This window comes from Chrysemys picta, chromosome 6 (genome assembly GCF_011386835.1).
Source record: "Chrysemys picta bellii isolate R12L10 chromosome 6, ASM1138683v2, whole genome shotgun sequence".
In the NCBI taxonomy this organism is placed as follows: domain Eukaryota; kingdom Metazoa; phylum Chordata; order Testudines; family Emydidae; genus Chrysemys; species Chrysemys picta.
The window spans coordinates 97,981,070-97,996,605 of record NC_088796.1 but is presented as its reverse complement, the minus strand read 5'-3'; the positions used below and the strand labels follow the sequence as shown (position 1 = coordinate 97,996,605).

Genomic DNA, 15,536 nt, shown 5'->3' with positions numbered 1-15,536 from the left:
TTCAGAATGAGCTATTAGAGATATCATCTCTGTTGTGTTAACAACCAACACAATTCATTGTAAAGCAGAAGCTCCACATTTTTCACTCAAAATCATGAAGTAAAAAAATAGTTATTTGCTCATATGTCACAGCCATAGGGGCTATACAGTACCTGTAACAGAAAATTTCTGTGCTTAGTCGAGTGACTAATGTAGGGGGGCTAACCCACTGAGTGACCTTGGGAAAATCATTTTTGGCCAACTTTTTATAAGTGTGTGTACACTTTTGCACATGTCCAACTTGCCTGCTTACTAATCATACATGGACATACAATTTGGGATTTGCATTTGTAATTTGTATGTGCCTCAGTTTCTTCATCTGTACAATGTGGTGATAGCCATTTTTGTGACGTGCTTTTGAGATACTTAATTGAAACTCTCAATAGAAGTAAAAAATATTATTATTGTATTTTCAGTGCAAATCTGCAACAAAGTGAATATTTTGTGTAGACAACAGTTACGTGTTCCTCTTAAACCCATGCAAATTATGATGACAGAGGAAATTAATAACATTTTTTAATATATCTAAGAACAGTCTGTTATTTACCTCAACACAAGCAGCAACTCCTCTGCCTAAACAGTTATGCATTATATACATTGCCCTCCACCACTGGAATCATCTTACTCTTTCTTGCCACTTCCCTATTTGGGGTTGGCGACTTTTATAGCCTTCTTCCAAAACTCATGATTGTACGCCTGGCTATTAGGCAAATTGGTCTCTCTAAGGTACACGGATATCTAGTCTTTGGCTTCCTCCCTGGTCCTTTTCCTTCCACAATCATTGCAAGGACCATCCTACCAATATAAGGTCTCTGAGGTCTCCACTGGTCATGTCCACACCAATGTAGCCTAGCCTCCCTGAATTTGTTTTCAGTTGGGGCAACCTGCATTAGGCTCCTCACAACCTCCTTTTGTTTCTTATCATGGAGTGTCCAATCACTTCACCATCTTCATTTTGGTGGTGGAGAGCATGCTGATTTCTCTTCTTGTGGCCGTCCGAGTCTCTGCTCCATACATTAGGATGGATTGAATAACAGTTTTATACACTCTACCTTTTAACTTTATTGGCATCTTTTTATCACAGTCCAATTGCTGGAATCTCCTGGCATTATTTTTTTAAAGAAATAAATCCACATGTAATTCCCTCTCCCAAATGCTTGCACTTGAGTTTGAGGGCTGTTCAGTGACTGTAGGAGAGCCTTCTGCTTCTAAAATACACTTGAACACACACTCTGCAGCCAAAGTTGGTGAAGCGAGAGAGATGAAAAGGGGCAGTGATGATGGGAGGGGAGGCACCAAGCCGAGTTCTCACAAGAGGTTCAGCAGCACGACATCAGATCATTAATGTCCATCAAATATTTTGGCTTATGTCCAGCTCACTAACAGAACAGTGTAGTGGGAATGAAATGAAGGCCACTGTTCTGACATGCAGGCAAAAAGCCAAAGATCCTGATTTAGATTTCCCTGCCTGTCCTTCTCCCCTTTTATAATACATTAAAGATGACCTGCTCTGCCACAGCCTTAGCGTAGCTCATGTGTATGCAGAACAGGTGATGCAAAATCAATAATGGAAAACAAGTGAAGCTGGCTGCACGTTGTCACAGCCCTTTGAAACCTTGCTATACAAAATGCCAACAGTAGCCACAACTCTCCAGAAACATAGTTATGGTATCTTTGCAAAGGAACATGTAAAAACAAAAGCATAACAATTTAAAGTCATGACTATCTGATCATATCAACGGATTTACGCTTTCTTATATTGACATTACAAATATGCTTGCTTGTGTGGACAAAACATCATGTTCAAATCTATATCGGAGAACTAAATCTAACCTGATTTAACAAATGGCCTGTGGTATACAGGAGGTCAGACTAAATGATCTAATGGTTCCTTCTGTCCCTAAAATCTATGAATCTCTAAAACATTTGGGTTTTTCCTCCAATACAAGGAAGAGGAAAACCTTATTACATGGTTTGTCCAGAACCTTGTTTGACTACAATAAATAAGCCTGTATATTTTACAGTGTTGACATATCGTATACTCATATACTCTTTTCTTCAAAAATGTTACTCTTGGACATACTGCTCTAAACTTGATTTTTCATCTAAAACTGAATTGTGCAATTATAATACACTCATTTTTCAGGTTATTAAATCTACTACTTGTTATACACTGGCGTTTAAAACACAGATCTTTTGACTGGATGCATTTTCCATACTAGCTAATACAATGCTTGTACCTATAACATTTCCAAGAAAAAATCCCTTGGCATTTGAAAGTATGATGCCAAGATAACTTTGCCATTTGAAATTAATACTATTTGAAAACAAACTCTCCAAGAGCAAAAGCACTCATTAGATTCAAGAACTTAATTAAGTATAATAGAATTACACAAACTAAGCTAAAGATGATGTAAAATTATGGTGCTTGAAACTAGTTTACAACATTTTCCCTTCTCCATTCTTTATCCTGATCTTGCACAACAGCTGTATAGCACATTTAATTTCTGTATGAGATTTTCATTTTTTAAACTTTTGCTATTACTTCATGTCATTTAAAACAAAAACACATTTGTCTTTTTCAATTTATGGCATGTTGTTCTGTCTCTATGGACCTCTGAAAATGTACACTTATTTATCTTTGTTATTTGGTATAGGATTTAGGATAAGCGTCTTAGCCCAGTAGATTTTTCAAAAAATTCTCAGACACCCTGCGTGAATCTTTTAATTGGAATGATACAACCTAAAGATAATTTGGACATGTTTTCAAAAATCAGTCTCTGAATGGCCTGAAGAAGAGGGGTGATTCTCGAAAAGACATACCCATTTCACTTTTATTTTGTTAGTTCAGTTTAATTACATTTTAATCGAAGTCATTATTCAGCTGCACCTGTAATTTTCTTAATTAAATAAACTGTGCACAATTTTTCCTCTCAGACCCACTTAAAGGATCTTGCCTCTATATTCCTGCTTGCATTCGTATCAATGGGAGATGTGTCTTGTAGTACTAAAGCAGAATATCAAGTCCAGATCTACTACATGGATCTGAAAGACAAACCTGCCAACTTTCCCATTGTCGATCTATTACTTTAACTTGGATCAAAGAAGCTAAATTTATTCTGTAGTTACTGTTTAGGACCAGTATTTATAAAAAGAAAGGCCAAGATCTGTGTGCAAAATTGTGTGTGGAGTTACCTGCCTACCTTCATTTGCACAACTATTATAACAGCTTTTATAAATCAGAGGATTTGGCATAGTTCCTAACCAGCAATTTGTGTAAACCCTGTGATCTGAAAAATCCCCGTATAAAAACAGCACTTGTCATATTTCAGTGCAAAAAGCAGAAAGAGTAGCTTTATTCTAAGACCAAAGAAGTAACTATATTAGAATGAATAAGGAAAACAGCTTCTCTCTTTCACTGATTCACTATAGCGCTTCTGCCTGAGAGCATTCCATAACGCTATCCTGACTTGCTACAGTTTTAAAGAGACAGTACACCCACCCTTTCAGCAACTTCTGACTCTACACATCTGTTTCTTCCATTCAGACATATCTGCTGATTTTAGTCTGGTGATAAGGTACTTTAAAAATATTTAAAACTTTTAATTATTAATTCTAAAATTAAAAAAAAAACTTTTTTAGCATAAATGTATGCGGTCTCACAGTGGGACCCAGACAACTATTCAGAATAGTGAGACCTATGGCAATCCTTTGTAAAACACTTCAAAAGGAAAAAAGGATAAAAGAAATTAAAAATTAAAGGGTATATAACTTGTCCCAAATATTATTGTTTTTATTGTTCTAAGAAATAAGAACAAACTTCCCCCCTGGACTGTTTATGGAAAAAATAATCTATTTATAACTATATAATGAAGAATTTAATTTATGTTTTGTGCTGTTATCTATGTAAAACAAATCAAATGATTTGGTACTATAATCAAAGTAGTCTGTGGTCTGTTGACTTCACTGCAGATTTACACCAGATGAAGATCAGGCCCTTGAAATTATAAAGAGCAAATGAATATCTGTTTTCTTCTAATATGTGAGTGGGAATAACTTTTTTGTGATTGCATTATCTCAGTGAAATGATGCTCTCTCTCTCTCTCTCTCTCTCTCTCTCTCTCTCTCTCTCTCTCACACACACACACACACACACACACACACACACACACACACACACACACACACACTTTCTTATTTCATTCAGCTATTTCTTCCCCTTCCTGCAGTTCCACTACCTTCCCTTAAAGGCTTTGTTGCTGTTGTCCACCCTGGTCCAGCAAAACATTTAAACATGTTCTTACATGAAGCCACTGAAGTCGCTGGAGCTACTCCCATGCTTAAAGTTAAGTATGTACTTAAGAGCTTTGTTGTAGCGGGACCTTATACAGCACATACTGTATTAAGCAAAAGCATGATAGGCTGCCACATGTGCCTGTCAGATCTGAACTGAATGGAAGTATCAGTTGCGGAAAGAAATCAATCATGTTACATTGCAGCAGGTCCCAGTGATAATTAAAACTAGTTTTGTTAATGGCATTTACTTTATATTAAATAATAGTAATATTCAGTATGCATATAATGCTTTCCATCTGCAAAGAGATTAATAAGTATTAACTAATAAATCATCACAACAGTCCTGTCAGGCAGGTAAGCAAATATCTCCATTTTACAGAAAGGTAAACCAAAACAGAAAATTTAACTGACTTGCCCAAGGCATAGCTGGGATTAGAACTGAAGAATTCCTGACTCCCCATCTTGTGCTCAATACTAGGAAAATGACCAGGAGGGATTATTGATATCAATTTTATGTTGTGTTTTACATCTTAGAATTAAACTTTGAATGACTTGAAATCGTCTAGTAGTGCATACAGATAATCTAGGCACTTCCATGTTCTTATAACTGTTACTATTCGCCTCTCTCACCCACTCCACCTGTTTTTTGCTATGATCAGCTGCTGTGGCACATTATAAATTAACATGAGCTCTTCAAAGCAAAGACAATCTTTATTGTTGCATATGCTCCAAAGCTACTGCTAATTATATTTTGCTAAATTCAGTCCTAGTATAAGTGGTTACAGCTCTCGTTGACTTAAATAGTAGTTGCATCTCCTGAATTTGGTCCCCAGAATTGTAAAATTTCAACATTGGAATGAACAGACAAATGGTCTCTTGATCACTTTGAAGAAATATTTTGTGCTGATCTCACCTCTTACAATCCCAGAGCCGTCGTCTTTTTGCTAGAAAGTCTCTCACTACATTCAAAACAGTGCTCAGACCTTCAAATGTGCAATTTTAAAATGGTTTTCACCTAGTAGTTCTCAACCAGGGGTACATAGAGATCTTCTGGGGGTAGATCAACTCATCTAGATATTTGCCTAGTTTTACAACAGTGCTACATAAAAAGCACTAGCAAAGTCAGTAAAAACTAAAATTTCATACAGAAATGACTGGTTTATACTGCTCTATGTACTATACACTGAAATGTAAGTACAATATTTATATTCTAATTGATTTATTTTATAATTATATGGTAAAAATGAGAAAGTAAGAAATTTTTCAGTAATAATGTGCTGTGACACTTTTGTATTTTTATGTCTGATTTTGTAAGCAAGTAGGTGTTAAATGAGGGGTACGCAAGACAAATCAGACTCCTGAAAGGGGGCCAGTAATCTGGAAAGGTTGAGAGACACTGATCTGAGGAGTACGTCTATACTTACCTCCAGGTCCGGTGGTAAGTAATCGATCTTCTGGGTTCAATTTATCGCGTCTTGTCTAGACGCGATAAATCGATCCCGGATCGATCCAGGAAGTGCTCGCTATCGACGCCGGTACTCCTGCTCCGTGAGAGGAGTACGCGGAGTCGACGGGGGAGCCTGCTTGCCACGTCTGGACCCGCGGTAAGTTCGAACTAAGGTACTTCGACTTCAGCTACATTATTCACGTAGCTGAAGTTGCATATCTTAGTTCGAAGTGGGGGGTTAGTGTGGACCAGGCCTAACTCTAAACAGGGGAAAGAGGCATGAGTGCTATTTTTCCTTTAAACAAAACCAAGCTTCTCCTTATCAGCAATGTGTCTTGAGAGCTTTAGTTTTCCCTGCCTGTGCACATGCGCCCAGGACATGACATGGTGTTTAAGGGAACCTACTGTTCTGATGCCATTCTCAAAGGCCTGACGTGCTAGAGAAGCAGGTCCGTCCACAGTCTTCCCATCATCATCAGGACCCCAGCTGGCACTGTAGATGTGTATATGTTGTGGATTCAGACTGAGAGACTTTGCTTCCACCATGTCTGTAACATCACCATCCAGCATCCTCACTCCTTCAAAAAAAAAAAAAAAGAAAGAAAGGCAGTAAATGTGAGAACTAGATTAATGAAGCATGTTTGAAAAACTATGTGAAAAATACAGAGAACTAGTCTTTGCTGATTACATTTCTTATGTTCTTATTGATTATGGCACTCAAATTGTAGAGTCGGTTTCTCTCAAGCTTTAGGAAACATCTGTGCTCAAATTCCTTCATCCAATACACAACATTTGAATGTTAAAGAAAAACTTTAATTCTGGGGAAAACTTAAAAAAATTATTTGTACCTCAGTACATTTATATTTCTCATTTAAAAATAATTATAATTTCCTTTCCTTCTCTGCGACGCAGTGCAATTTGAGATATGGCACTCCTAATTTGATAGACATAAAACACAGGATGTATGCTGATAGCTAAACACAGGATTATGTCTTCATTGCAGGAGTCTGCAAAAGGAGAAGCTGGGGAGAAAGTTCTTGGGTACTAGCAAAAGTGTTACAGAAAGTTACAGACAAACTACAGCATTATTTGCATAACATTATTCTACCTCAGTTGCAAAACTGTGAACATCCCTCTCTAGGTAGGAAAGTGTGTAAGACCTGATTCTGAAATTGAGTTGTGTACGCAGAACTCCCATTAATGTCAATGGCAGTTATGTATAAATAAGGGATCTCAAGATCCAACCCTCGGTAAACAGTAGTATTTGACAAACTTGTGGGCTGGCATTTGTAAAGTGGATATCTACATGACGGCATGGTGTTTTAGGGGCAGTGTGATGAGAAAGCCTGAAGGCTGTAAACTGAGAATATTTTGGAATTTTAAATAAATGTTCTTGTTCAAGTCAACCATAACATCTCAATATGATTTAATCTTGAGGGAGCAGCCACTTGAGGCCAGTTTAAAACTTTCTCACACCTTAATAAGTAGCAGCAATGAAAGGATAACCTCCAAGTCAATGTGACATCTGATCAAAGATTTTCATTTTTAAATAATAATTAGTATTTAACTGTATGAGATAGTATATGTTGATGCAACACGGCTGCTACTCTGAAACCTTTCATATATGTTGATGTTCACTTCCACAATTAACATATTTGAAGTCTTTCCCCATTTAATAGGAACATTACTATTTATAAATAAAATGTATATATCTTAATTATAAGAACATGGATTTGTTCATGAGTTTGCACTGAATTAAGTTGAGTGTTTACCAAGGCCTTACCTTCCAAGGTATATGGATTGGTTTGTTGATAGAGGATTTGTTTTTTCTCATTCTAATTTACTTGAATCTGAGAAGTGATCATATTTCTAAATTCGCACAAAAACTGACCAGGTTCTGTGAGATAAGGAACTTGTCCAAACAGTGATCTCACTATGCATTTTACTTTATAAAAAAGCCATTAAACCAAGTTTGGTAATCTCAGGTTTTATTTTTCCTCCTCAGCAATCTTAAAAATTTAATGAGGGATAGAAGGTATGTTCTCATTCTTTCAAGCATATCAATATATTTGGTTCCAAACTAAAACAACAAAAGGTATACTACATTTAAACAAAGCAAGATAAAAAACAGAGGGAGAGAATTTCATTTGTGTTACTACAACTATGTAACATGCTTTATGAATGTAACATTCACTACAGTGAATAGTAAAATCAAGTTCTATCCCTGGCATCTGAAATAATTCACACCATGTTTAATGTTAACAAATATGACAGTGGTAAAATCCAAAAGCAACCTGTCCACTCTTCTCTTTTTACCAACAATTAGCAGACCTCAAGTGCAACTTTTATCAAAGGACATATCATTGGCTATTTTAAATAGTTGCTTTCTTTTCTTTAACAATTACATGAGTTGTTAATTTTGCCCCCTCACAGAACATACGAAGTGTTTCTCCCAGGTGGTGATAGCACAATTATAACCATCCAGAAGGCAATTAGCAGACTTAGTTTGCAGACTGTCCACTAAATCTTCAGAATTCTTTAAACTTCCAAATATTTGCCATAAATATCAAAACCTAAGTGGAATTTTAGTGAGCACAAACTTCTAACAAATCCTGTAGAAGCATGTGAAAATTAAGTGAAAGCACGTTTTCCTTTCAAATATTTGTTTTTAATCAGTGTGTCACTTAAGCTTAAAGAAACAGCTGAACAAATTCCTTGTCAGTTAAAGACAATCTACATCTGTTCTGTCATAATTTAGTATAACCACTTTCCCATCAGGACTCAAGCCCAGCCAAATGACTAAGCACCAAATCCCCACAGATGCTCTGCAACTTCCACAATAAGGCAGAAACAACAACAACAAGCTAGCCATCCCTTCTTATAGCAAACAAAGAAAGCCCAAAACCCTGTAGGTGGTAACTTGCTATGTATGAGTGATGTAAAAAGCCACTGGCAAACATTCAAATAATCACATTCCTTTGGCTCAGCTAAGGGAGGCTCAACCATAGCAGAGAGGAATAAGAACTGGGAGCACATTGTATGATTTCTTCACAAGAGTTATCTTCCAAACAGCAACAGAATTAAGGTCCAGATTCTAATCTCACTCTCACTGTCTCTTGTCAGCACAGCTCCATTGATGTCAGCAGATTTACTCCTGATTTGCACTGCTGTGAGAAGAGAATCAGACTTTTGAGGAAATTATTCCCTGATCTGTTCTATGGTCAGTGTTTCTGGCGTGAATGGAAAAGAGAGGAAGAGGACAAAGCACTTAGAAAAAGGTGAGCATTACTGGTGGATATATTGCAAATGACTTTCCATCACAAACATCATTAATCGTGGTGGTTCTGCTGATAGAATTTGATGAAATATTGATGGAAAGGATTATCTTCCACTTCCCTTTATTTCCTCTCTACACCCCCTGGGCCCTGAGAGCACATTCTGGCTGAGGTGAGGAATACTGTTCCCTGGCCAAATTCATACCAGTGGAAGCAGGCACATCTCTGAGGAAGGTGTAAAGTGCTCTCCATCAGTAGGTCAAAAGAGGCTCTTTAAATCCACGCCTACACTGGGAATTAAACCATAAACTGGACTCTGGTTCAGTTTAATATGGTTTCAAATATAACACAGTTTGTCCGACTAGGGCAGATGGGACATAACCATTTTTCAAACAGTGTTTAAGAAACATACTCGTGACAGCCCGCAACACATTGTAAATATGTGGATGAAGTTCTTCCTTCAGTTGCCAGTGGAGTGGCTCAAAGGATGAGTTTGGTTTCTAGTCCAGAGCAAAGTGATTAAATTTAGTTTTGATGTGGTTACACTCCCTGCCCACTGGCCAGGTAAACCATGTTTAACTCACATTAGCCTGAATCAGTTTTAAACTATGTTTAAAACAGGCTGTGGTTCAGCAAATATGGCTGAATCAATTGGGGCTGTCCTGCAGCACTAAACACATTCATGATGCTTAATAAATAATAATGCATTTAAAATCCAGCATTGCTATGCAGAGGAAAGCCTTACAGTGTCTGCAGGAGGTGTCTGCAGCCTTACTCTGTCTTGGTCCTTTCATTAGATAGTGAATAATGTCTTTTTTCCCCTTCCCCACAGCTATTCAGAGCAAAGCTTTTAATTTCTTTTATTTCTTTCAGCAATACCTTTTCTAAGTTCCCCCTCTAGTATTCCCTACTGTCTTTCATGGAGATGAGCCCATCTCCATGTTGGCTTAAATATCACCATTTCACACTTCTGCATTCCCAGATGGCCTCTACTGTAGGACAGAGAATCACCAGTTAATGAGTCTGAATTACAGTGTTTTCCTGAGAAAGAAGGGGATGTAGAAAGAAAGGGGATGTGATGACACTATGGTTTCATCAAATGCAAAGTGCTGAATTGTATTTAAGCAGTATTTCTGCATTCAGTTCTGTTCATTAACCGTTTCATAGATCACGTCTCCATACTATGTTACAAGAACTGAAACATATCTTAATTAACCAGATACTGTTTAAAAATCTATAGAAATGACTTACATTTCAAGTGAATGGAATAAATAAGTGTAATAAAATCTCATACTTCAGGGCATATTCTGCTCACCTGCCATGGTTAGGAAGGAAGAAAGTGCTTTCTCAGCAACTATGATCACAACCAAACAAAGCACTAACACACATGCTTAAAGTTAGGTAAGTGCTTAAGGGTTTTGCTGGATTGGAGTCCATATGCACATGTGCATTCTTGATTTGTACACCGATGTCAGAAAAGTTCAGCATTGCGCACACGTTGAAATGTGCGTCTTTGAAAATTTGTGCCAGTATGCTGAGGAGTTACTTCATTCACCACAGCTGGTCAAGTCCAGTTACCCTGACAATTTGTGCACTTAGGGGTATGCAGCTGTGGTCTTTCCTCTAATCAGGGTGAGAATACTAACTCGGTCTCTCTCTTTCAACCCTTGGAGGGGGAACACATCCAGTGATGGCATTTTTTTTCCTTTACTCAAGGAACAATATTTGATACAATTCATTTCAGTTATGTCTTCAGATATAAAATGTCGGTAACATCGTTTAAGGTATTATATATTACTGAGGAAGATTTTAGAAGTCCACAGGTTTCCTAATTTTGTTACTCTTTGTATTCACATATACTAAATTCCATCCACCCACCCACCTGCCCCCAGGCCAACCTCAGAAATGGCCATCTCCCAAACCAACCAACCACCCAAACAAACAGCTGGGCTCAATCCCAATTCATCCACCATAATAATAAAATTTAAAAAATAATCACATTATTCTGGTGTAACCTCTACCATCAGTTTCCACTGTCCCTTCTCCCTCACACATAGTTAATCCTGTGTGTCCCTTATACAATTTCTCCCCACACTCCACTCACCATAACTCCAATATATCCTTGGGACAAGTCTCTTTTTCCCTTGCCCTTACCCATTTCTCACATTTCATCAATCAAACCAGCCAGACCCAAACAAATTCATTTCTTTATCTCTCTGGATGGAGGTATCATGATTCTTCCTCTGAGGAAGGGGAAGGCTCCAGAACCTTCCCTTGTCCCTAAGCTATAATAAGATAAATCTTCTGGAAATTGGAAGAATAAGCCCACTCCTGATTAGTGAGGAACTAAGAGTCTGACCTGCACCTTCCCTACAATGGAACAAAAGCTGGGCAGTAGGGGATAACTATATTCTAGTCCACCCAGAAAAGTCACTAGGGAGAGGTGGGCTGACAAACTCTTTTGTATGGAAGAGTGGCCTGGTGAGCTGGCTGGAAACTCACTCAACATTTTTCACCAAAACCACTGGGGACTTTCTGTTTCCTGCTATACATGCAGAGATGCATTTCTTGGGTCACAGTAAATGCCAACAATGTTGTCCTTGCCCTTCCTTAATACTTTAAAAAAACATTTTTACACATCCATATTAATAACACTGGTGATTATTTTTTCAGTGTCTCTTTAAAATATGAATAATTATTAATATTGAACCTCTGTGAGGGATAAACAGAAGTGAAGATGATGGTACATTTTTAACATGTAAGAGTGGCAAATTATTTCTTGATATAGACAGATTCATGCATTTTTAATAATAATCATAGTACCCATCTCTTTTATAGCATTTTTCATTAGTAGATCTCAAAGCACCTTACAAAGGAGATCAATATCATTATCCCCATTTTACAGACAGGGAAACTGAGGCTTAGGGATGTGAAGTGACTTGTCCCACAACAGGTCAATGGCAGAGCTGAGAATAGATACCAAATCTCCAGAGCCCTTGTCCAGTGCTTTAGCCATTAGACCACACTGCCTCTTTTTGAATATAACTGATATGGTACACCAAAGTCACAAATTTAAGTTTTGATGCGGTCTCAAACCTGATTTCTTGATGAAGGATTTAAATATTTTAATATAGTCCTTTCATCAGAAAATCTCAAAGTGCTTTAAAAACACTAAAAACCCAATTTTCACAACAGACCTGTGAGGTGAATAATTATTATCCCAATAACACAGGCTGTGAAATTGAGTCATATAGAGAGTAGGTGACTTGCCCGAAGTTACGCAGTAAGTTTCTGGGAGTGCTGGTAATAGAATACAGGTCTCCTGAGTCCTCATTCTGTATTTTAATCACAAGTCTCGCTTCTTAACTTTCTATGCGTATTTAAAGAGTTCTACAGAGCAGTTCTGAAGTATCACTACAAAAGGCTTCCCTTCAGTAACTATATTTAACTACATCCTGTCAAAGATGCATTTACCTGTCAAAACAGCTAACATTGTTAAATAAACAAATTTCTACCTCTTGTTCAAAAAGGTTCCTGTGTTCCACTTTGTACAAATTGTACTTGTGTTAACAGTGAGACTGTTGTACATACCTCCGATCTTGGCATTAAAGGCGATTCCTACTGTGCAGTGTGAGTTGTTTGCAATGGCTGCCACTTCCCCAGCACAACGAGTTCCATGCCTGCAGGCAGAACAGAGATTTTTTTTAAAGCAAGTAACATTACCCACTAAAATGCAGATTGTCAATGTTTAAAGTTTTGATTTTGCTCATCCTCAGATGCAAAAATTTATCTGGATGTCTGTGTGAGCTGTTACTATATGACCCCAGCCTGTAGTGCATATATTAGATACAAAATTATATTTCGTAAATAGAAAAGGATTAACAAACAAAGAGATGAGACTAGGAAACAAAAACAGTGGTGGTCAACAACAAAAAATTATGTATAAAATTACAATCATAACCCCTAAGAAATGTCCAAGGGCATCTTTAATTTCTCAAGCAACTGATAAACTATATTTGTATGAAATGAGTATCATCTTTACTCACAAGACCACAGTAATAAGCTAAATGCTGAGTAACTCTAATGATGAATCAAGATATCAGAATTAGATACTTCTCACGAAGTCACTTCTTTATTAACTTGTTTATAACTCACCAAATTTGATCATAGTATCCTCCCCCCCCCCCCCCAACTTTGAAGCTCTTTTTCTCTTTAGAAGCCTGGTTTTCAACTTCACTAAAACCAAACTACCTCAAATTTCACAGCACATCTCATCCCAGGGCAGATTCCCCCCCCCCCCCCCAAGCCTGGAGTAAATCACACAAGGATTTGCAGAGGTATGGGTTTTTTAAAAAGTTCCCTGTTTTTAATTTTCAGACTTCCCTAGCAGTATTTTTGAGTATCCTTGAAACAATTTTTTGCCTCAACAATGCACGAATGCCTGCACTATTTACACAAATTTAAAATAGTGAAACAGGTACCTGAAATTTGATTAAGATTGCTTTGAAACTTTACACAAATTTCTACTGCGGATGAACTCAGAAAAATTTCAAACTACACATACTGAATGAAGACAATGACATCTAGCTTAAAGCCTACATTAATTCATATACCATAAATGACAACAAACACCCCTTTATTGAATGTTTGCATTACACAAAACATTTAACCACCACCCCACTAGGATGTTGGTGCAGTCCCAGAAAAACTTATGCTTGACATCCTACAGAGACATGCCTTGAGAAACTTTCAAGGGTCTGTGCTTCATTTCCTTGGCTCCTTTTATATTTATAATGTATAGAAACAAGTTCCCAGGCTTTTAAATGGCACTTTAAAAAGATGCTTGGCTAAAAGGGTTGTGCACTTGTCCTTTGTGTTAATGTCAAGATGATGTAGTGCTGTAGAATGAAAGAATGAAGGAAATCTTGGTTATAATATTTTGCCAATCTACAAGACGGGTATGCTAACTAGAAATAAGAAAATGAGCTTTATTTGTTGTTGTTGTTTTAGAAACAGGAGTGTGGAAAAAACCATTCAAAGATGGTGCAAGCTCAACAGCGTTCAGGTAAAGGAAGGAAGCTGTCATATTTCAAACCAACCTCCTCCCAATTTATTATAGAGCCAGGGCCGTCCCTATGGGGTGCGGAGCCTGGGGCAGAATTGGCGGATTCCTCTCTTCTGGGACTGACCGCGCCGGCCATTCGCACCAGCCAGCGGGGTCCCCCAAAGCAGTTGCCCCGATTTGCCCTACTTAAGGGATGGCTCTGGGCAGAGCTGGCATCTATGTCTAAAGTAAAAGTCCATTATAAGTCCCAGTTTTTAATTGCTTATGCTCTGCCAAATTTTAAATGCTTGGGTTGAAATTTTCCATGCCAGGTATCTATGCCTGGCTGAGTTCTTTTCGAAAATTATCTCTATATATTGTGTCTAAGATGGATAGAACCCAGATTTTTAAAGAAAACCTACAAGCAAGAATCAATTTTCTCCTCTCCTCATTCTTTCTGTTGCTTTTCTATGTGGAGAAAGTCTGTCTGTCTGTCATTAATGGCAAGCCAGAAATATGTAAAAACCTACTTGTGAAGACCTTAATTAGGGCTGGACTTACTGCCTTCTGGAGTCTTCCCATCTAACAGAGAGAACTTGCAATAAAGCTTCTTCATAAGAAAAGGGAAGAGGCATTCATCACTCTTACACATGCTACATTTCTCCTTGTGAACAGGAATTGGGCACTGAGATAGGGAACTTCTCCAGGTCTATACTGAATTGAAGGCATGGCAAATTAAGAAAGCCTGGCTGTGCCATGAGGAACACAATACATATCAAAGAGAGGATAACAATGCTCTTTCTTTTGCCATCCTCTTCTTACTCACACACAGCATTACTATTCTTACAGAGCTTGATCCTGCTTTCATTGAAGTCAGTGGCAAAATTTCCACTGACTTCAACAGTAGAGAGTTTAGGCCCACAGTGTGCATCTGTTATGATCACCTAATAATCATCCAAATCTGATAATTATATAGTTAACTAGCCCAAATTACAAGACTAAAGTGAAGAAGGTAGGCCAGAAGCAGCACTTTCAGAACTCAGGCACTAGTTCCAGAAGTCTTTCTATTTACAAGACAATAAAGCCTTCTCTTGTCTTGAAGCATCATACTCCTAAAAGCTTTCCTCAGCATGTATCTATTGGTGGTTTAAGGTTGGAACTATCTAAATAAGGGCAATGGGCCAAGCACGCAGCAGCTGGATGACTGTTACAAGAGCACCATCATCTCCAATCTGCATGTTGATCATAGGTCCCTCAGAAAGGTCCATGACAGTTATCTTGGCCTCATTCCTATGGCTAGACCAGTGGTCAAAACCTCAGTGTGGGCAAAGTCATGGGCTCTTACAAATTGGCACATGAGTGTAAACAGCCCTAAGGGAGAGTGTAACTGAGTGTTAAGGAATCTGACTTACATCGCCTGAGATATCAGATCCGA

The 15,536-nt window shown here is 37.8% G+C and overlaps 1 protein-coding gene across 4 annotated transcripts in view; it reads right to left on the bottom strand.

The window, feature by feature from the left end:
• The window catches only part of PCSK5 (proprotein convertase subtilisin/kexin type 5), a 296,986-nt gene that overhangs the window by 156,244 nt on the left and 125,206 nt on the right, over positions 1-15,536 (bottom strand). For all 4 annotated transcript variants that reach the window (XM_005297736.4, XM_024105417.3, XM_042850577.2 and 1 more), the window contains 2 exons: positions 12,649-12,737; positions 6,188-6,360 (listed from right to left, as the gene is read on the bottom strand). In XM_005297736.4, coding sequence (XP_005297793.2) covers positions 6,188-6,360; positions 12,649-12,737 — 262 coding nt within the window. The remainder of the gene's footprint in view (positions 1-6,187; positions 6,361-12,648; positions 12,738-15,536) is intronic.